This window comes from Microcaecilia unicolor, chromosome 7 (assembly GCF_901765095.1).
Source record: "Microcaecilia unicolor chromosome 7, aMicUni1.1, whole genome shotgun sequence".
In the NCBI taxonomy this organism is placed as follows: domain Eukaryota; kingdom Metazoa; phylum Chordata; class Amphibia; order Gymnophiona; family Siphonopidae; genus Microcaecilia; species Microcaecilia unicolor.
Genome location: NC_044037.1, coordinates 103,189,695 through 103,212,998, shown reverse-complemented (window position 1 = coordinate 103,212,998; position 23,304 = coordinate 103,189,695). Strand labels below are relative to the sequence as shown.

The 23,304-nt window shown below is 45.2% G+C and overlaps 1 protein-coding gene across 1 annotated transcript in view; it reads right to left on the bottom strand.

The window, feature by feature from the left end:
• Positions 1-23,304, bottom strand: part of GDPD3 (glycerophosphodiester phosphodiesterase domain containing 3) — a 109,117-nt gene that overhangs the window by 76,757 nt on the left and 9,056 nt on the right. The window contains exons 2-3 of the mRNA XM_030210068.1: positions 14,058-14,100; positions 13,588-13,723 (exon numbers count right to left, since the gene is read on the bottom strand). Of these exons, the coding sequence (XP_030065928.1) occupies positions 13,588-13,723; positions 14,058-14,100 (179 nt within the window). The remainder of the gene's footprint in view (positions 1-13,587; positions 13,724-14,057; positions 14,101-23,304) is intronic.

Genomic DNA, 23,304 nt, shown 5'->3' with positions numbered 1-23,304 from the left:
CAAGCATCTTCAGGGGTTGAGACTAAAAAATAAGATATAACTCACTGCATGCAATAGGAGTACTTTCACAATATTACCTCACTAATAAAAATCTTCTTAACTTACTAAAGGTTTCAAACTATTTTCATAGCTAGGTATGCTGGAATTGAAATCAAGTGGTGTATCCAGCATGCTTGCTGGCCAAAAACACCAGCGCATGCACAATGAAGGGCTCGGGCCATAACTGTAAACAGCATCCGAACTCCACTCCTATACTACCATTCAATCCATGCGGAATTACAGTATTCCACCCAAGGATAAACTTTTGTTCTTTCCATTCTAACAAAGCATTGCCCCCTTGTTTCTGTACCACTTGATATAAAATCATAAATCGTAAATCATCCACAGCCTGATGAGCCCTCTCCCAATGTCTAACCAGTGGAGCATCTTTACTCTGTAATCTAAGATTACTTAGATGTTGGGCCAATCTACATTTCGCCTTCCTTATAGTTTGCCCTATATACCAGAGATTGCAGGGGATTTTATACCATACTAGTAAAAAAGGCCCGTTTCAGTTTTTAAGGAAATGGACGTTAGCAAGGTTTTCCTCGTAGTGTGTATGTTTGAGAGAGTGTATGTGTGAGACTGACTGTGAGAGAGAGAGAGAGAGAGAGAGTGACTGTGCGAGTGTGTGTGTGTGTGTCAGAGAGAGAGTGACATTGGGTGCGATTGTGTCTGTGAGAGAGTGTGTGTGTGTCAGAATGACAGTGTGTGCGAGTGCATATGTGAGACACAGCGAGACCGAGAGTTTGCTGAACCCCCTTCCCCTCCCCCCTTCCACCCCTGTCTGAGTTCCTGAAACCCCTCCCACTTCTTCACATGTGAGTTCCAGGACCCCACCTGCCACTTCTTCCCATCCCCCCTCTCCCCTGCCCACTCCGCCCCTCCCCCTCCTCCTCCCCTTCTTCCCCTCCCCTTCTTCCCATCCCCCCTACCCCCTGATCCAGGACCCCCCTCCCCTTCCTGTTCCAGGACCTGCCCCTACCCTTCCAGTTGATTTCCAGGAATCCCCTCCCCTTGTGTCATTTCAGGACCCCCCTCTGTCATTTCAGGACCCCCCTCCCCACCTCCTGCACGTTTTTACCTCCCGCATGCTTCACACAGATTCTTCTTTCGCTTCTATTTCAGCTGTTCCTGTGGTCCCGCCCTCAAGGGCGGGACCACACGAACAGCCGAAACAGAAGCGAAAGAAGGACCCCCTTCCCCCCTCCCTGTGTTGTTCATGACCCCCCCCCCTTCCCTCCCCTGTCATTTCAGGACCCCCTTCCCCACCTCCTGCACGTTTTTACCTCCCGCATGCTTCACACAGATTCTTCTTTCGCTTCTGTTTCAGCTGTTCCTGTGGTCCAGCAGAAACAGAAGTGATAGAAGAGACTGTGTGATGCGGATGACGTCACTGATCTACTGCCGGAATCAGACCACGGAGCCACGGTCCCAGGCAGAGACTGAACGTTGGAGGTGAGAATTATTATATAGGATATACAACATGTGTGGAACTGCAATTAGTATATGCACGCAAGAGAAAAAAAACTTTCCCGTTGTGTGCAGTATCTGCACCCTATCCGTTTACAACACATATTTACAATAAATACATTGATGGCATTTATAATGTCCAATATTCGCCTGATAACCATTATTACTCTCTCTAGAGATGGATAGGTGCTCCCCCAAATTTGCTGCCTCTGGTGTACGCAAACCTAGGTATTCGTTGAAGCTGGAGAATAGATAGGATGGGCAATGTTTCTGATCAATTTCTGTATTTCCAGAATTGATTGAGTATACAGCAATGCACAAACCATTCTGTTAGTATGCTCCCTGCAAGAAGGTGTACATAACCATTCCTGATGGACATTATTTGCTCTTTTAAATGCCTTAGAAATAACTTTGGGGGTGGGGTGGGGTGGGGAATCTGGTAGACATATCTGTTGCTGGATATAAAAGGGATATTATTAAGTTTCCAGCAATCCAGACAAATGGGTTGTGATCATCCGCCAGCAGGTGGAGATAGAGAACTCTAATGAGTTGTGCCTCATAAGCTCCTGCATTTAGCAACCAAGCCAGAATTTGATAAAAAAAAGCAGTAAAAGAGGCTGGCATTGCAGGTGAGAACACACCAACTGGGAGTCTGTAAGGGCAACCCTGCCTGCGTATGCAAAGGGAGAAGCCATCAAGTCAGACTCTGTCTAGCTTGAGGCGTCCATGGTACCAGCTGGTCATAAATCCCCGAAACCAGAGACCACCAGCTTAACAGGGATGAATGTAGGGGCTGCATATGGAACTTCACCCAAAGCAGGATATCCAAAGTTGCTGCCATAGAACCGAGAACCTGAGCATAAGGGAAGAGAGAGAAGTCTGAGAATTTGCTGTTTGAGTTTGACCTGATGATGCTGAGGTAGGAAAACCTTCCCTGCCTGGGTATTGAAGCACACTCCCAGAAACTCCAGGGTCTGGGTGGAGGTGAGATGACTGTTGCAACTTGCTTCTCACAGGCCTCCCACTTAGCCATCTCTCTCCTCTTCAATCTTTTCAAAATTCTGCTGCACGACTAATATTCCACCAGTGTCGTTATGCTCATATTAGCCCTCTCCTCAAATCACTTCACTGGCTTCCTATCTGTTTCCGCATACAGTTCAAGCTCCTCTTATTGACTTATAAGTGCATTCGCTCTACAGCTCCTCAGTATCTCTCCACTCTCATCTCTCCCTACATTCCTCCCTGGGAACTCCGTTCACTGGGTAAATCTCTCTTATCTGCACCCTTCTCCTCCACTGCTAACTCCAGACTCCATTCCTTTTATCTTGCTGCACCATATGCCTGGAATAGACTTCCTCAGCCGGTACGACAAGCTCCATCTCTGGCCGTCTTCAAATCTAAGCTAAAAGCCCACCTTTTTGATGCTGCTTTTAACTCCTAACCCTTATTCACTTGTTCAGAACCCTTATTTCATCATCCTCACAGTGGTCTAGTCATGATGCTATAGTGTGGACCACTGTGGTTAGACTTGTCTTTTCATTATATGGAGAAAGGTTCAGAACCCTTATTTTATCATCCTCACTTTAATATTCCCTTATCTCTTATTTGTCCTGTTTGTCTGTCCTAATTAGATTATAAGCTCTGTCGAGCAGGGACTGTCTCTTCATGTTCAGGTGTACAGCGCTGCATACGTTTAGTAGCGCTATAGAAATGATGATTAGTAGTAGTAGTAGTAATTCACCACCCAATCCAGTTCAGAAAGAAGAGACAGGACTGTCTGTGTACTGCAAAGGTTCTCTTGATAAGAAGGTGTCCAAATTAGCCAATCATCCATGTAAGGATGTACCTGAATCCCTTGCTGGCGAACAAAGGCTGCTGCCACTACCACCATAACTTTTGAAAATGTGTGAGGTGCAGTGGCAAGGCCAAAATGAATGGCCTTGAATTGAAAATGATCTCCCAGGATTGCAAACCGGAGAAATGTCCTGTGAGAGAGGCCAAATTGGGATATTAAATAAGCCCACTTGAGGTCCAATGAGGTGAGAAACTCACCTGGCTGGACCGAGGGTATGACAGAACAAAGAGTCTCCATGTGGAAGTGCAGCACTGTGAGAGACTTATTCACCCTCCAAAATCCAGAACTGGGTGAGAAGAGTCTTCTTTCTTTGGAACAACAAAATAGATGGAATATTGACCTGTGCCCCTCTCTGCCAGAGGAATGAGCTGAATGGTCCCCAGTATCCTTAAAGAGTAACCGCCATAATAAAGGCATCCACCTTAGGCAGAGCAAACTGCTCTAAATCAGACAGCAGAAGGGGATATAATTTGGACATAGTGTGAGCCACCCAGAAGTTGGAATCAGGAGTTTCCCACTGAGCTGCAATAAGCTCCTGCATAGCATCATGAATATGGAATACAGGAGGTCTCTTATTACCTGACATCAGTGGCGTAGCCACAGGTGGGCCTGGGTGGGCCGAGGCCCACCCAGTTAGGGCTCAGGCCCACCCAACAGTAGCACACGTTTAGCAGTAGCTGTTGGGGATCCCAAGCTCCACCAGCTGAAGACTTCCCCCTGATGGTAACAAAAATGCTGCTCTCCATGATACTGGTACCTGCACATGCTCAATTTTCAGTGCATGCCTGCTGCAGACTGCCAAGGTGGGGAGAAGCATTTTCCCGCCAGCTGAGATATTTTTTGGGTGTGTGGGGTGGGGGAGGACACTTGGTGCCCACCCACTTCTTGCCTAGGCCCACCCAAAATCTGCTGTCTGGCTACGCTCCTGCCTGACATAACAGATGGAGCGGGACCAGAGGACTGAGAAGCAGGGGAAGAAATTGTTTAAAGTCTTCATAGATTTTGTGATCAACAGAGGCAACTCCACTCTCAAAAACAGCCTAGCTACAGTAGGATCATCACCCCTGTCTGCCTCTGAAATGTCCAAGTCAGGTCCATCAGCAGAACTAGGACAGTCAGAATACACAGATAAAACCTCCTCTGAGTCTCAAGGAGACACATTCTCCAAACCCTGTGAAATGGAAAGTTTTCATTTCTTAGGAAGCTGCTCCTCAAAAGCAACGTGAAGGGAAGAAGCAGAGGCAGCTTAAGCTGACTTTAATAAAAAGGCCTGATGTAATAAAAGAACAAATTCAGGCGAAAACGGCAGGGCAGAGATTTCTACCCCTGCAAAACCAACATCCCGGGACACGGTAGCGGATGAGGAACCCACTGACAAAATGGCTGCCGAAGCCTCGCAGAGCACAGGAGCAGATGGCGCTGAGCTCGCCAAAACCACCATCAGAGCGGGGCTGGATTGAACTCCTGGAGATGGAATACTAACAGCCAAAGTAGGCAAAAGCTGCATGTCTACCGAAGTAAAGCAAAGCGTGCAGGAACTGGTAACCGAGAGCTTACCCCTGCAGCACATACAACACTTAATAGGCTCAGTCAGAGAATAATAAATATATTCACAGAAAACAGCCAGTCTCATGACCACCAAGGCACCGAATCCCCACAATCTTCCCACAGCACAACTGCTCTCAAAAAGAATCACAGAAGTGGCTGCTTTTTTTTTTTAGATAGAGGCAGGAGAAAAAGAGAAGGGAAGACTGAGATAAAGCGGTGGAAAGTGGCAACAGGGGAGCAGAGAGGCACCTAAGACAGTGGATAGTGCAGAACATAAATTTTGTAATCAATAAGAACAAGACATTGTTATTTGTTGAAGCTTATGGGTGATTTTAGCTTGTTTATATGTGAAAGTATTATTTGCAGAGATGTTTGAATAGTATGAACCGTGTGTAATATCAAACATATAAATTGCGAGTGACCGTACTCACCCGCAAATGCGCAGTAGAGACTTCCCTCTCTGTCCCGCCCCCACGTCAATACGTGATGACGGGGCGGGACAGAGAGGGAAACTGCGTGAAGGGGAGGGAGGGAACAGCCAAGGTCGCTACCGCTCCCCCCCCAGAGGTGGCTGCTACCGCTCCCCCCACCCGGAATCGCCCCCGCTGCCCCCCCTCCACCCGGCCCGGGCCCTCTCTTTGCTATTGAACTTACAGGCCGAAAAAGCAGCAGGCAGATCAGCTGAGCTCCCGTCGGGCTTCCTTCCCCGCCTGTGTCCCGCCCTCGCTGACGTTACGTCACACGAGGGTGGGACACAGGCAGAAAAGGAAGGCAGACAGGAGCTCAGCTGATCAGCCTGCTGCGGTTTCGGTGCTGTAAGTTCAGTGGCGAACAGAGGGCCCGGGTGGAGGGGTGGCGGCGGCAGCGACTCCGGGGGGGGGGAACCAGTAGCGGCGACCTTGGGGGGGGGGGGAGGGAGGGGAGGGGAGGGCAGGAGAAATGCTGGACATGGGAGGTATCAGAAGGAGGGGGGCCTTGGAGCTGGGAGGGCGGGAGGGACAGAGGGCCTTGCAGCTGGCAGGGAAGGAGGGAGGATGCTGGACATGGGAGGTCAGAAAGAGGGGGGCCTTGGAGCTGGGAGGGAGAGACAGAAGGGGGCCTTCAAGCTGGCTGGGAGGGAGGGATGGAGGGGGGCCCTTGGAGCTGGGAGGGAATGGGGCCTTGGAACTGGGAGGGCAGGCAGGGGGCCTTGGAGCTGGGAGAGGGGGCCCTTGGAGCTGGGAGGGGGGCCCTTGGAGCTGGGAAGGAATGGGGCCTTGGAACTGGGAGGGAGGGCAGGGGGCCTTGGAACTGGGGGGGAGGGACTGGGGCCTTGGAGCTGGGAGGGAGGGACAGAGGGGGGCCTTGAAGCTGTCAGGGAAGGAGGGAGGGCAGGGGGCCTTGCAGCGGCGAGGTGGGGGAGGGGGCCTTGGAAAACCCCCATACCAATACTCGCCCGTTTTAACGGGCTTAACGGCTAGTACATTATAAAGTTGATTGTGTTTGTTTACAATCTGTGTGCAGTATATAATCTGTGAAATGTGACTTTTTATGCATGTAAAATTGTAATCTACCTAAAACAGTTGATAGTGCGGAATATACATTTTTTAATCAATCCATCAATAAATAAATAAATAAATAAATAATTTGTCTGGACTAATCCTTGGGACATAATGGAAAGGAAAGGCATATTCATTAGGGAAATTCTGAAAACCAGACTGATTTTTCACCTTCCAGGTAGGGCCAGTCCATAGGTTTCTGATGCCCTAGACCAGTGATGGCGAACCTTTCAGAGACCGAGTGCCCAAACAGCAACCCAAAATCTAATTATTTATCGCAAAGTGCTGGTACTCATTATGGGCGGGGTCACCACCAATGACTCCACCCCTATGATAGCCACACCCCTTACACCAGCCATGGCGCATATAAACAGACATCATTGAAAATATTATACTAGTATAGGAGAAAAAAATAACATGATTTTCTTTCATTATAAATCATTTCTATAAGCTGTTTCAGCTGCAGTATACCCAGTGCAAAATAAGACAGCAGATGTAAATTCTCAAATTGGACATATTCCAAACACTAAAATGAAAATAAAATGATTTTTTCTACCTTTGTTGTCTGGTGATTTTGTTTTTCTATCCATATTGGTCCTAGTCGCTGATTCTGCTGCTCTCTATCTGTTTTCTTAACGCTGTTTCCAGGGCTTCCTTTCCATTTATTTCTTTACTTTCCTCCTTTCTTCTTCATTTCTTGCCTCCATTTATTTCTTTACTTTCCTCCTTTCTTCTTCATTTCTTGCCTTCCATCCATGTCCAGCAACCCTCCTTTCCCCTCCAGCCACCCTCCTCTCCAGCCACCCATGTCCAGCCACCCTCCTCTCCCCCTGCCCTCCCGCCTGCCCTCCCAGCATCAGGCCACCCAGCATCAGGCCTCCCTCCCTCCCACCCAGCACCCAGCACCAGGCCTCCCTCCCAGCACCCAGCACCAGGCCTCCCTCCCTCCCAGCACCAAGCATCAGGCCTCCCTCCCTCCCAGCACCAAGTATCAGGCCTCCCTCCCTCCCACCCAGCACGCAGCAGCACCACCCAGCATCAGGCCTCCCTCCCACCCAGCAGCACCCAGCACCAGGCCTACCTCCCTCCCACCCAGCACCAGGCCTGCCTACCTCCCGCCCTCCCACCAACCAAACAAGCATTAGGCCGCCCCCCCCCCCCCCGTCCTCCCTCGCTCCCTCCCAGCACCAGGGCCCCCCCCCCTCCTCTGAAATTTAAAAAGCGTACCGGGTTAAGGCGGCGTCGGCAGCGAAAAGCATGTTCTTCGTTCGGTGCGCCTTCCCTTCTGTCTCTCAAGCTCTGGTTCCGCCTATGAGGGCGAAACCAGAGCTTGAGAGACAGAAGGGAAGGCACGCCGAGTGAAGAACATGATTTTTGTTGCAGCTGCCACTGCCGACGCCGCCTTAACCCGGTACGCTTTTTAAATTTCAGAGGAGGGGGGGGGGGCCCTGGTGCTGGGAGGGAGGGAGGGAGGACGGGCGGGCGGCCTGATGCTTGTTTGGTTGAAAGAGGGAGGGAGCTAGGGCGGGCGGCCTGGTGCTGGGTGGGAGGGAGGGAGGCTGGCCTGGTACTCGGAGGGAGGGGAGTGGGTGGAGCAGACCAGCGACAGCGCGCGTGCCCTCTCTGGCACGCGTGCCATAGGTTCGCCATCACTGCCCTAGACAATCCTTCAGTTATGTATCTTTTCTCCAGGGGTTGCTTAAGTCCCTACCCTCCATAGTCTAACATCTCCCTTTCTTTGTAACCACACCCCCACCGCGATGTCCAGAATCTTCTCATCCCTTCCCTAGCTTTTCAAGGTGTCCAGCATCTCCCCTTCCCTTCCCTAGACATTCCATAATCCAGCATTTCCCTTTCCCTAGCACTCTCCAAGATGCCCAATATCACATCTCCCTTTCTCTTCCCCCTGTGTCCTGCATCTCTTCCCTCTTTATTTCCTGCCATTGGGCCCACCAGTGGTGCCTCTCTACCTCCACCTGGCTGAGATTACTTTTTCTCAAACTCGGTACAGGCCTGTGCTCAAGGCCAGCTGCATCCCAACTCCTCCAATGCAGACTTCCTGGCAGATGGGGGCGGGACATGGCAGGGCTTGACCACAGGCCTGTGATGAAAGGGCCGCTGCTATGCTGACAGCAGCACAAGTACTGCTCTCCTATCATGCTGGTGTCATGCCACGTCCTACATGGACACCTAGTTACCTAGTTTGATACCCCTGGTATACATGACATCATACAGATACACATTCAAGACAGTTCCTTACCTGAGCAGTTTGCAATCTGGCTAAGTTAGATAAAAAAGGTGACCATTTGAGGCGCATGAGGGTAAAATTTAAAGCCTCAAAGGTGACTTGGTTGTAATTTAATTGAAACAAGGACCATTTTATCTCATTACAAGGTACTCTGTGAAGTAATGTACCCCTGCTAAAAATCCACAAATATGTAACACAGCTCCTATTGAGAAAACAAAAGAAGCTGGGCATATAAACAACATGTTAGCACAGGGGTGAACAACCTCAGTCCTTGAGGGCCACAACCCAGTCGTATTTTCAGGATTTTCCCAATAAATATATATGAGATCTTTTTCCATGCACTGCCTCCTTAGTATGCAAATCTATCTAATGCATATTCTTTATGGATATTCTGAAAACCTGTCCCCCAAGACAGGTTTGGGAACCCCTGAATCCATCTCATACACAAGTGGACAGCCTGAAAGCTTGACTGGCTTGTGGCACTCAAGGACAGGAATTGCCTACCTCTGGGAAGTAATTATGGCAGGACTTCCCAAATCTGTCCTGGGAACTGTATAGCCAGGGACTATGGGGGGGGGGGGGGGGGGGGGGGGGGTAGGGGGCAGCAAGACCATTTGGCCCAGGCTTCACACAGAAAACTACTACTACTACTACTTGACATTTCTAAAGCGCTACTAGGGTTACGCAGCGCTGTACAATTGTTTAGAATTTTTTTTTAATAAATCATCTTTATTGGTTCTCAACAGGGAACAAACAAGCAGGCACAAGCATATTCCAATGAACCATAGAATTTGAGAAGATTACCCACACTCCCTTTGCCCACCTCACACCCAATATGCTCCATGTCCAACACGACAAAGCTATAACAGAAGGATTATGGTCCTATCTAATAGTTCACCAGCTCAGCGGTTTAACAAGCAGTTACACAACAGAGGAGTGATAGATAACCAAAACGGTTCCCACATTTGTTGAAAAAGTCTGCCCAAAGTAGAGTCCATATCCACAAAAGCACAGTGTTCCAGAACAGCTTGATGAATCATCAATGAGCGCCATTGGGCCAGAGAAGGGAAATCAGTCTGAAGCCAATGTTGCAAGATGCATTTCTTACCCATCAGGATAGCTCTTTTAACAAACCCCACAAAACCTTTAGGAGCAGGCCAAGTACATGACACCTGCTCAAATAACAGCTAGGCGGATGATCTCCATCTCCAGTTCCACAAGCTAAAGACATGTGTCGCCACTGCACCCCAAAATGCTAAAACAGGAGGACAGAACCAAAATATGTGCCCCAGGATGGCCTGTGGCTGGAGCCATTTCAAACAAACATCATCAGGTCTCAACATAACTGGAAAGACTCCATGGGGGGATATATACAATCTTAATAGGAACTTGTATTGAAGCTCCCCTTGCAACACATTATGAGTAAGTCTGTCTCTCTTCAGCAAGCTATGTTTAAAGTGTTCTACAGTGAGGGTAATCCCTAGGTCCACATTCTATTTACACACATATTGCTCATAGTCAAGCTCCTGCATTAGATCTTGAAGATGTTTATGATAACATTTTAAGAGGACAAAATGTTGAGCATTGAGCCAGTAGGCCTCCATATACAGTTCATGAATGGACATTGAAAGAGCCCTTGCTGATAATGAAGTGATGTTATGTCACAACTGAAAGTACTGAAAAAGCGTATTCCCCCCCAATCCAAAATCGGCCTGCAAGTCACCAAAAGATTTAATAAGATTTAATAAGCACCCCCCCCCCCCCCCCCCGTGTCCTGTGAGCAAAATTTGTACCTGATAATCCTGGAAGGAAATCCACATTCCCGCAAATTCGATGTAGTACAAGGCAGCATCCCCACCCAAAAGCTTGCCCACTTTACGCCACACTGCCTGCAAGGCGACGTATAAAAAGGAGCAAGTGCAGTGAAAGCCCCAGTCAGGAGAGCGCACGTGTAACAAATAACTAAAATGCCAGGGCTCACTCAACTAGCAATCTAGCAACTTACTATTATGATAAGACTGCATAACTGACAACACTTGGAGAACATAAAGCCATTGTGGCAAGACCATCATGTTGTAAATGGCAATGCGACCCGAGAGTGATATAGGAAGATGTTGCCATAATTGCAATCTTTGGGAGGTCCCCGTCAATAAAGGAGAAAAATTTACCTTATACAAAGTCACCAGGTCAACATGCCTAAGTATTTTAAAGGCCAGTAGCCCATTGGAGTGGGGATGGCCCCACCCAACACTCCTGGACCATATTCTGCAGAGGAAGCGCCATAGACTTATTCAGATTCAGAATCAAACCTGAGAAAAAACTAAATTCTTCTACAACACTCAGCAATTGTGGCAAAGAAGCCTGCTATTGGGAATGTTTACTGTTTTTTTTTCATGAATACACAATTAAATCCACTAGGCAGAATTTATTCACTTTGATTTTCATGCATAAATGCCTTTGCTTTTTGTGCATGAGTGTTTTTCTGCTTCCTTTGGATTCCTTTGCCAATTTTAATAATGAGTTCCAGCATTTTTAAAAATTAATTCCAGGATTTTAGAGCCTCCTAATTTGCTCTGGTCTGGGCCTCTATGATTTTCTGCCCATAGCCAGTTGCATTTTTAAGATATCCAAATATCTACAACAAATATGCACAAAATAAGTCACATTCCTGAATATTCATTGTGGATATCTTGAAATAAAAAGCAGAAAGACTGCATTATTGTGTGTGATGTCTACTATTGTCGGTGCTGGACTTTGGCCTAGTAACTTTGAATTTTATTGGTTTACTTTTGTAGTTATGATTTTATTGTACCTGGCTTATAGCAGTTGTTTGTATAAGGAGAGTAATGTGATAAATGTAACAAAGCTGAAAGCAGGCTACTCAGGTCCCCTCAGAGGTGTAGATACAGAGTGAATCAACCCATTAAAAAATATATAAAAATAAATAAAGACACAGTGTAAAGTGGTATTTACTTGGTTTGAGTATTTATGCAAATGGAAATATGAAAATATAGGGCCCTGTTTACTAAGCCGCACTGTAGGCACATTAACTTTTTAGTGCGCACTAAAAATTATCGCACGCTAATGTTAGAGACACCCATATCTCTAGTATTAATGCATGCTAATTTATAGTGTGCGCTAAAACGTTAGCGCACCTACAGTGCGGCTTAGTAAAAAGGGCCCAAGTGATTACAAATGCTTGGGTGCTCTCTGAGATTGTGTGACTGTTAGGACCTATCATTTCGCAGTCACTGCTGCCTCACCCCTTAACCCTAGTCTACCTAATGTTTAAACCAAGAAGGTTTGATTGAGAACAGGAGATGGCATGATATAAAAAAGTTGAAGCAACTTAGCTTAGTCTCTGTTTCCCCTTCCCCGTGCAGCCTTCATTCTGCGTACACTCAAAACAAAGCAAACAAACCTATGAGCTGCTGCGTCCACATTGTCGTTCTTTATTGTTGGTAGTATTTTAATTTAATCTTCCTTATATTTTCAAACATGCCAGCTTGTGCAGAATATGGATGTACACAGAGGAAGTATAATAACGGAATAACTTTTCATAGGTAGAGTAGTAATTTGTTATAAATCGTAATCAGTGTGTCATTTGGAGGGGCTGATTATAGGGACACCTTAGCATGTGTTATATTTGTGCAGAGATTTTTTTTCTCCTGGTAAAGGATCACTAAAACAGACATCATGTTATGAGAATCAGGTGCTCAACATTCAGAGTTGCTATCTATCTATCTGTCTGTCTGTCTATCTATGACATTTATATCCCCCTAAATGTGCTAACATTTTCCAGTTCTTCTTCAAGTCATTTTTCAACAGCATTTTCTCAGTTATTACCCAAATGCAAACACAATTATAATGTTAATTAATAAGTTTTGGATGTTACTGAATTCTATTATTCTGTCTCACTGTATTTCCAGTTTTGGCATAGTATATGCCATCACAAGGACAAAATATAAGAAAACCAATGAACTGCATTAGGGGCTTATAGCCCATTTAGTTATGTTAAAAAAAATATGAGATCTGCATGAAAGAAAATATTTATTTTTTATTATTTTGATTTATGAAAACCACTTGTACCTGAAACATGCTCAAAACAGAATAATCCAATTATATAAAAGTGATGAGGTGAAGATGTGATTCCATGTGCCTTACTGAAAGAAGAGTTTAATACTTCCAATCTGTATTAACACCAGGCTTCCCAAGGCAGATTACAACAGTTAAGATGAGCCCATCAGTAAACAGGATACCCTCACTGAAATTTGGCCATGTATCACTGTATTATATAGAGAAGTAGAAAAATGAGCACAAAATACAGCCTTTTTTTAGTGCTGTTTCCACCAGGTACAATAATTTTTGAAGCTGTTTTAGTAATATTCAGTTTTGATTTCATGATATTTATATCGACATATGGGAAGCTTTCAAATAAATAAAAAAGCTGTCAAAATCTTTTGTCCTCCACCTTTTAAGGCACTGCCTATCCAACTGGAACAGCTTTTGACTTTTTACAGATGGACCACGCATAGGCAGTCCGTTATTTCTAATAATATTTTACTATTGTTTTCAGTAGTGTTTGCTATTGTTTTGGGTGAACCAGTGTGGTGGCAAAATCCACTTTCTGGTTTCAATCCATATAATGGGTTAGGTATCCTCATACCGTCTCCTGTTCTTCTCAATCTAACCTCCTTGGTTTAAACTGCCTTATCACGGAAAAGGGATGGAGATCTTTCAACGTTATTCAAATCGCATATTATAGCATCATGGAAACAGAGGTAGAAGGAGTTTAACAGCCATAAACATGACACTGCAAAAAAGGCACGGATCTAACTAAAATGCCTTATGCTTATATGACATGATAAGGAACAGGCAAAGCTTACCGAGTAATTAAGGTCACAAATGTTGACATTGTGCCCAGTCTGCCTTAGCAAGTTGAGATCATGTGACACGACCACACGCCCATCTTTGGTCAGGTGACAGTCCAGTTCCAGCAGATCTGTGTGTTGGGCAACCGCACTGGGGAATAGGTGGAAAAGTAGTGAGAAAGTGTCCCTGTGCCGGATCAATTGGTAGAGTTCTGTCATGGGGCTGTGACATCATCTGACAGTGGTTTCCGATGAACACAGTTCCTGCAAGAATCATCTGCAGATTACGGGTACAAGCTACCATATCATCTTCCATAGGTGACCATACTAATGATATCCCGTTGTTCCTTCTGAGACCCTCCCGACATTCAAGACCGTCCTTGTCCTTTCCCTGGGGTGCTTTCCCCAGACTAAAAACATCCATTAGAAATAACAAGGGCGGAATACCCACTCTTCTCCCTCACAGACAGCACAGACTCACTCACTTTGTGAAGGCCTCCATGGTGTTTTCTATCTTCTCCCCGGCTCCTACAACATAGGTAAATAAGCCATCAGCAGTCCCTCAAAACCATTGGTGTCTCCCCTCAGATTATTCAGTGAGTTACAGACTCATGTAATGACTCCCACTAGCACAGAAATGTACCATTTTGAAGGTGTGTGGATGTACACAGTACTCTATACGTGTACATGCAGATTTTATAAAATGCACATGTGCATCACAATTCTGTCCCAGCTTTGCCCAGGAATACCTACAGTACGTGCAGCTCATATACAAGTAAGTGCAATTTATGATGCACCTACTTTTTATGCATCTACACCCACATACAGTTTCAAAAGAGCCATTTTCTGCATGTAAAACAGAATTTCTACACAGAAACTGCTTTATAAAAAGAACTTCAGTAGTCCTTCAAAGCTGTCAATGGTGCTCCCCATCCCCCATGGCTAAGGCGCTCCAAAGATCTGCTTCTATTTCTCCACTACCTTAAGGCAGCTTCTCTCAAACTGGTTCCAGATTACCCGCAGGGGTGGGCAACCTGTGGCCCACAAGACCCTGAGAAGTATACACAGAAAACATCATTAACCAGAGTTTTTTGCAATTTTAAATACTGTATTTCACAAATATTTTCAGAATAACCACTCTAACATGCTGATACTCAGAACCTAACGCCTGCTCTAGAGGCAATTAGTGTTGGAATAGCGCTAGCATTACGGTACACAGAATGTTCAGTGGACATTAATGCTGGGGACAATGTGCACACCAAAATGTAGACAACCCTATGTAAATGAAGTCCTTAGCTATTCCATCTCAATGCTCAGAAAAAAACGCACAAACCAAACCCTGCTCTTACCGCCAGCTCCAATATGGCGTTAGGGTGTCGGAAGAGAGATTTCTCATCGGATTCAAAGGCACTACATTTCCTTAGACCCCAACATAGCTGTCCTGGTCACTGGCTCCTGAGGTAGCAGCTCCACATTATCTTGAGGAGGCAGAGGGACAGCACACAGTATGAGAGCCAGTCATAGTTGGCAGCTTGCAAGCCAGCTCACGGGTGGGGAATGAAGCCAAAAGGCTGCGACCAGAACTTTCTTAACAGGGGATAGATTCTCGCCCAGACCTCTTTCAAAAGGTGCCTCCTTTCACCCCACTAATCAGTGCCAGGGAGCCATAGAGGGAGGAGGGATTCAGAAAAATATTTTCCCAGTGCTCACTAACAGCGTGCATATAATTTTCATGCTATTAGTGTTAAGCATTGGGAAGTTTTTTTCTGTGCTCTTCCCATGGTATTTCCTGGTGCTGTTCCCTACAGTGCCGGAGTTCTGAGCATCAGCCTATAGGGGTTTGTTTCCATCATTTTTGTTACATTTTTATTTATCACAGAAGGTCTGTGGAGCTCTGTGCATTTCTGGTTCCAACATTACATAATGTTGTGGCCCACTAGGATAGTACAGATATTAATGCAGCCCTCTGTGTATAAAGGTTGCCCACCCCTGACCTAGCCAGTTTGTTTTTCAGGATACTCACAATGAGTATGGGGGAAGTGCATGCAAAGCTCTGTCATACTTACTGTGACAAAATTGGGTTTTAAGCCTGTAAACTGTATTATTTCTTGAAGTGTATTTTATTTTTTTTTACATTTGTACCCCATGCTTTCCCACTCATGGCAGGCTCAATGCGACTTACATATTATATACAGGTACTTATTTGTACCTGGGGCAATGGAGGGTTAAGTGACTTGCCCAGAGTCACAAGGAGCTGCCTGTGCTTGAAGTGGGATTTGAACTCAGTTTCTCAGTTCCCCAGGACCAAAGTCCACCACCCTAACCACTAGGCCACTCTAATTTCTCTAATTTGGCCAGCAGGTGGTGCATGTTTATGTTTAAAGCTGTTACCAAGAAATGACTGTGCCCTCTTTAGTTATCACAATTAAGAAACAACCTGCTGTGATGTGGCCAGCTATTTTTAAAACTTGTTGTTCTGGGTTCTGATTGGCCCAGGAGCTCAAATTCATCTAGGAAATACTGGGTTTTTCTCCATTCTCAGTTTGGGGAAAGAGAGAAAAAGATCTCTTTGCTGAGGACCTGTGAACAGCTATATTTCCTGTACTCTCCAAACACTATTCAGGTAATGAACAAATGTTTAGATATTTTTATAATTGATCCATATTCAGTTACCTGTTATTATGTGCTGTTCTTGTTCCATCTGTTTTTATGATTCACTGTTCAATATTTTTCATGACAATAAACATTTTTACTTTATTGCCTCTGCTTGTCTGGACTGACCAAGAATTCTGGTGGTTTGTGTGTTGGGTCTGTAGGTGCTTTCTAGGAACTGTGGGACCACTGGGAGTGTGGCCCCAGTAACCTAGGAATCACTGGGGATAATTTGAGAGTGGAAGACTTGCCCAGAGGCAGCTGGGACCCAGTCGGTGAGAGGAGGGTGCTAGTGTAGAGCACAAGCAACAGATACAGGCAGAACTGAGCTGTGCTGGGGATAGACCCTCTCAAGTGGCCGCAGGGTAGCCCCAGGCGGGTGGCTAGGCATTTTGTGACACTCATTGTGGATATCCTAGATATCTGACATGCTAGTGGGAAATCCGAGATGGATTTGAAACATGCTGTGTTAAGGAACTCCTCAGAGTTGCCAGTGCCTTCTTAGATGGGGAGATGAAAGACTGGAGTCAGGGCCGAGTCTGTACATGAATGGAAGTCCAGAAGAAATAAAATATCAAGTTTGAGGTGGAGAACCTAGTTTAGTTTTCAGGATACACCCTAATGAATAAGCATGAGATAGACTGGTATACACTGAAGGTAGTGCACACAAATTTCTCATGCACATCCAGTAGGGATATCCTGAAATCCCAAAGGGGCCAGTTTTCAGGATACGTCCCAATGAATATGCATGAGATTGACTGGCATACATTGAAGATAGTGCATGCAAATTTCTCATGCATATTCAATAGGGATAACTTGAAAATCCAAAGGGGTGTGACTCTCAGAGATTGGAGATTCTCCACTCCCTCCTTAGGAGAAAGCACAAAGGCCCCAATGCTCAAAAGTAAACATGGGCGCTAAAGGCCATTAGTGCCATACTAGCGCCTACATTTACCTGCGCAGAATGTTCAGAGAAGTCTAATGTGACAAACAATGAGCATGCCAGGCCTTAGCACTGATAGCATGCAAATGTAGTCAATCAAGCTCATGTAAATGAGGTCATTTTGTATTCCTCCCCAATGCTCAGAAAAGAGTGCCCGAAACAAAACTGCCTTACTGCTGTAAAAAATAATGCCAGGTTGGAGCAGGCGTTAGGATGTTGGAAGAGCATTTCTTATTATTCTGCAAAATCAGCCAGTTTTGATTGCCTTTGGAAGCAGAAGGAAGCCTGTGCAAGCCCTTATGTGCTGGTCGTGAGAAACCCTAGCGAAAGCACAAATTGGCGTCAGTTTCCTGCATTTAAATTTAAAGCACCCATGGTAAAAAAAATTTAAAACGACCAAAGTGAAAACACACATTGGCATCTGTTTCCTGCATCTAAATATAAGCGTCCAAGCTTTAAAAAAAAACAATTTAAAATGCTTATATTTAAACCACAGAAAACAGACGCCAATGTGTGCTTTACGTTTGGATTCTACCTGGCTCATGTGCACAGGAGTCAAGCTTACCATGGAACTCTTCTGCGCATGTACCAAGCACAATTCTCCCACCAAACTCTCTAATGCTCAACACTATGAGTGTGCCTATATTTGCATCTCATTAGCTTTGAGCATTAGGGCGTTGTTTTTCTGCGCTATTCCAGCTGTATTTTTATGGCGCTATTCAGAACAGTGCCAGAGTTTTGAGCACTGGGGCCAAAGAGAGGCCTAGCAGTTAGAGCTAAATAGCAAGACAAAGCCAAAAAATAAGAAAGCTAATATTTTGACCACTGTACTGCTGTTTTAAGTCCTCTCTTCTCTCACTCTCCCTTTCTGTTTAGACCTTTCCATTTCTCCTTCACCTCAGCTAATTGATTCACATTCTATCTTTCTGTGACAGCCCTCCCTGGTTGCTGCTGCCAGCTCTTTGCAAAGAGATTATATAAAGGCTGGTAACCATGGAGATGGGAAACAGTGGATCAGAGTGAAAATGGCCACGATTTAAAGGGACACAAAGCAGAGCTCCTGAGAGAGAAGCCCCCTGCCTTTCAGGTATGCAGATACACACCACCACACACTGATAGTGAGAGATATCTGCAGGCACACTGCACCAGGCTCCAACACTGGGAATGGCAGGGTGTTGGTAAGTCAGTACCAGAGAGAGTGAAGCTCCCTACCTCTGAGGCATCTGATGTTAGTAAGAGGCTCCCTCCTCTGAGGTGTACTGATACACTACCCCAGACTGAGGCTGGGAATGGGCTATTGGTAAGAGAGAAACCCATGATGTTGAACTCTGGTAAGGAGAGTGGTACGGTAGTAAGAAAGAAGCCCTTAGTTTCTGAGATGTGCAGACACATTGCCCTGGTTCAGATATGCATCCCTAGGATTCTAGTCCATATCCCTTTAGAAATATCTCCCTATCCTCTCACCTCACACCCGTCCCACATTTTCTTGAATTAAAGTAGTGTGGTTGCTGTGGAAGCCAACCTTAAAGATTTAATATATAAAAATAAAACAAAAAATAAAAAGATACTTTTCCTCCAGGGTCTATATATTTTATTTATTTATTTTTGATTTTGCTCACACCTTTTTCAGTAGTAGCTCAAGGTGAGTTATATTCAGGTACACTGGGTATTTCCCTGTCCCTGGAGGGCTCACAATCTAAGGTTGTACGTGAGGTAATGGAGGGTTAAATGTCTTGCCCAAGATCATAAGGATTTGAACTTAGCACCTCTGGATGTTAAGACCAGTGCTCTAACTACTAGGCCATTCCTCCACTCCACATTTTGAGTGTGCTGACACTGGTAGAAATAGGCAGATGCACTTACTACTTTCTGAATAGGTAAAAGTGATTTGTGTGTGGTAATTGTATGGGAAAAAGCTGGGCATGCCCCAACAGTTACCACAAAGGCTTTGTATTTAACATAGGACTAGCCATATATGGCACCCAAAGTTCAGCGCTGTACATTGCACGTGCAGCAGAGATGTATGCACAAATAAATTGGAAAATGAGCTTAGTAACATCAATAACTGGGTGATAACAACCAATTACTGATGTTAATTGGCATTCCTGAAAATTTGTGTGCACATCTCCATGTGCACTATTCTATAAAACTCAGTGCCTAACTTCAACTGTGGCTATCTGAAAAAGGGGTGTGATGAGGGGGCATGCCAGGGGCATTCCAGACTTTTGCATGCAGATTTACAGAATTTACCCAAAGCAGTCATAAGTTGGGTGTTGGTATTTACACCTGATTTTAGCAGGTGTAAGTATGGTGCTTAGAAATTGGGTTAAGCGTTATTCTATGAAGAGCACACACACCCTCTTTATAGATTAGTGCTGAAATTTTTCAGCACCATTTATAAATTTCATCCATTTTGACTAGCTGTTGGAGGCCAAAACGTCTTTCCTTAGCATATCAGTCCTTAAAAAATATGTTCCTAGCTCCTGTTTTGGACTAATAAGCGACAGATCTGTGCCCCTTTAATTATTGGCCTCCAAAAGCTAGTCACAAATGAATTAAATTAGTCCAATACAATGGTATCACCTTATTATCCATTTTTTATTTTATTTTTTTTTTATTAACCTTGAGCTAGTAATCCTTCCTCTTATTCCCCTGCTAGCAGCTGAGGCTGGAGCTTGTTTGTACCTGCTCAATTCTGCAGATAGTATCTGCAGAGAGTGGGTGTGGTCAGTTCAGCTATCAGGAACAAGATGAGGTTTTCCACACCTAGCTTGGGAATCTCTGACCAGAAGATCAGTAGGGAGATAAAATGTATTTCCTTGATTTCCCTCCTGTTCTCACATCTTATCTTTTTCAGACCTAAAGTCCACAGTGAGTGACCTAAAGTCACTATGCTGAGAGTCCCAGCTCAATGTAACAACACACAGGACAAGCAAATGAGAAATAGGAGAAGACTCATTTTGTCAGTATCTGAAGGTGCTTGGTGGTGCCCCCCCCTCCCCCCAAAGAAAAGAGGTGCAGTCGAACCAGCCCCTCAAGCACACAAAGGCCCTCCCTGGGGCCTACCTTTAACTGCCTTGGGGAAGGAGCTGTCCCAGTTGCTCCTGCTACCATTGGTTCCAATTTCCTCCACAAAAATGGCTGCCAAGGGTTCCCAAGTAATGCTGCCCTTATGAAGGCTGCCACCTTACTCTAACTCCACTGTTTGGCCCCATGGTTAGTGAAGTACCACAGAACAAGAGATGCACTATGTGCGGGCTTTAAATTCAGTTTTACGATCCCATACCAGGACCCACCCTGTCCCATTATGATATTGAATGCACCCATGGTGGTATGAGACAAGCTTCAAGTTAAGCTGGATTGGGCTGTAGAACCAGTCCCTTCACAGATCGCACATACCTGGATTTAGTTTACCACCCTGGTATTGGGTCCCAAGGAGTAGCTAGGGAAGTTCTGACTGATTCACAATTTATTCTACTCAGAGGAGTGTCAATGAACAATTACCTGCCACCTGAGTTGTGCTCAAATACGCTTCTTTTAATGGTGTGGTTAAATTGGTAAGCAGTTGCTGTTCTAGTAGGGGTGCTCATGGTGAATGTGGACACTGAGTAGGCCTTCTGGCTGTTACCAGTGCACCCAGATAGCTACCACTACTGAGCTTCAAGTTCCAAGGCCAGTATTACATATGACAGCTGAAGTGGAGGGCCACTCAAAACTCAAAGTCCTAGATTTCAAGCATGCTGACTTTAGTAAAATGGGGGAATACCTGAGGAAGGAGCTGATGGGCTGGGAGGATGAATGAGAAGTGGAAGGACAGTGGTCCAGGCTGAAAGAAGCTATAAATATGACCACACACCTTTATGTAGGGAGAGTAAATAAAATTAAGAGAAAAAGGAAACCGATATGTTTCTCCAAGAAAGTGGCCGAGAAAATAAAGGCTAAAGAGTTGGCGTTCCTGAAATACAGAAAAACTCAAAAAGAGGAACACGGCGAGGAATACCAGATGAAACTTAAAGAAGCCAAGAGAGAGATACGTCTTGCGAAAGTGCAAGCGGAAGAACAAATGGCTAGAAATGAAAGGAGGGGTGACAAAAATTTCTTCAGGTATATTAGTGAAAGGAGGAAGACTAAAAAGGGAATTGTGAGACTGAAAGATGCTGCAAACCGCTATGTAGATAATGATGAAGAAAAAGCAAATTTGCTAAATAGATACTTTTGTTCTGTTTTCACAGAAGAAAATCCTGGAGAAGGACTGCGATTGACTGGCAAAAGTACATATGAGAATGGAGTGGATATAGCACCATTCACGGAAGAGAGTGTGTATGAACAACTTGAAAATCTAAAGGTGGACAAAGCCGTGGGACCGGACGGGATCCATCCCAGGATATTGAGGGAGCTCAGAGAGGTTCTGGCAGGTCCTCTTAAAGATTTAATAAATCCTTGGAGACGGGAGAGGTTCCATGGGATTGGAGAACAGCGGACGTGGTCCCTCTTCACAAAAGTGGTGATAGGGAAGAAGCTGGAAACTACAGGCCGGTAAGCCTCACTTTGGTTATTGGAAAAGTAATAGAAGTAATGCTGAAGGAAAGGATAGTGAATTTCCTGGAAGCCAATATGTTGCAAGATCCAAAACAACATGGTTTTACCAAAGGTAAATCGTGCCAAACGAATCTCATTGAATTCTTTGAATCATGGACATGCTATAGACGTAATCTACTTAGATTTCAGCAAAGCTTTTGACACGGTTCCCCACAGGAACCGGCAAACTTGACAGGCTAAAGATAGAACCCGACGTGGTGAACTGGATTAGGAACTGGTTGACGAACGGACGCCAGAGGGTGGTGGTTAATGGAATTCGCTTGGATGAGGGAAAGGTGAGTAGTGGAGTGCCTCAGGGATCGGTGCTGGGGACGATTCTGTTCAATATATTTGTGAGTGACATTGCCGAAGGGTTAGAAGGTAAAGTTTGCCTTTTTGCGGATGATACTAAGATTTGTAACAGAGTGGACACCCCGGAGGGAGTGGAAAACATGAAAAAGGGTCTGCAGAAGCTAGAAGAATGGTCTAAGGTTTTGCAATTAAAATTCAATGCGAAGAAATGCAAAGTGATGCACTTAGGGAGTAGAAATCCTCGGGAGACGTATGTGTTAGGCAGTGAGAGTCTGATATGTACAGACGGGGAGAGGGATCTTGGGGTGATAGTATCTGAGGATCTGAAGGCGATGAAACACTGTGACAAGGCGGTGGCCGTAGCTAGAAGGTTACTAGGCTTTATAGAGAGAGGTGTGACCAGCAGAAGAAAGGAGGTGTTGATGCCCCTGTATAAGTCGTTGGTGAGGCCCCACCTGGAGTATTGTGTTCAGTTTTGGAGGCCGTATCTTGCTAAGGATGTAAAAAGAATTGAAGTGGTGCAAAGAAAAGCTACAAAATAGATGGGATTTGTGTTAAAAGACGTATGAGGAGAGACTTGCTGACCTGAACATGTATACCCTTGAGGAAAGGAGAAACAGGGGTGATATGATACAGACATTCAAATATTTGAAAGGTATTAATCCGCAAACAAAAGAGGACATGAAATGAGATTGAAGGGGGGCAGACACAAGAAAAATGTCAGGAAGTATTTTTTCACGGAGAGAGTGGTGGATATTTGGAATGCCCTCCCGCAGGAGGTGGTGGAGATGAAAATGGTAATGGAATTCAAAAATGCGTGTGATAAACATAAAGGAATCCTGTTCAGAAGGAATGGATCCTCAGAAGCTTAGCGGAGATTTGGTGGCAGAGCCGGTGGTGGGAGTTGGGGCTAGTGGTTGGGCGGCGAGGCTAGTGGTGGGCAGACTTCTACAGTCTGTGCCCTGAAATGGCAGATACAAATCAAGGTCAGGTATACACATAAAGTAGCACATATGAATTTATCTTGTTGGGCAGATTGGATGGACCGTGCAGGTGTTTCTCTGCCATCATCTACTATGTTACATTGACAAATGCATGCCAATGTTCAATCTCATGTGCATACTTTGAACCAGTGGTTCCCAAACCTGGTCCTGGAGGCACCCAAGCCAGTCAGGTTTTCAGGATATCCACAATGAATATTCATGAGAGATAGCTGTATACAGTAGATTCAGTACATGCAAATAGCT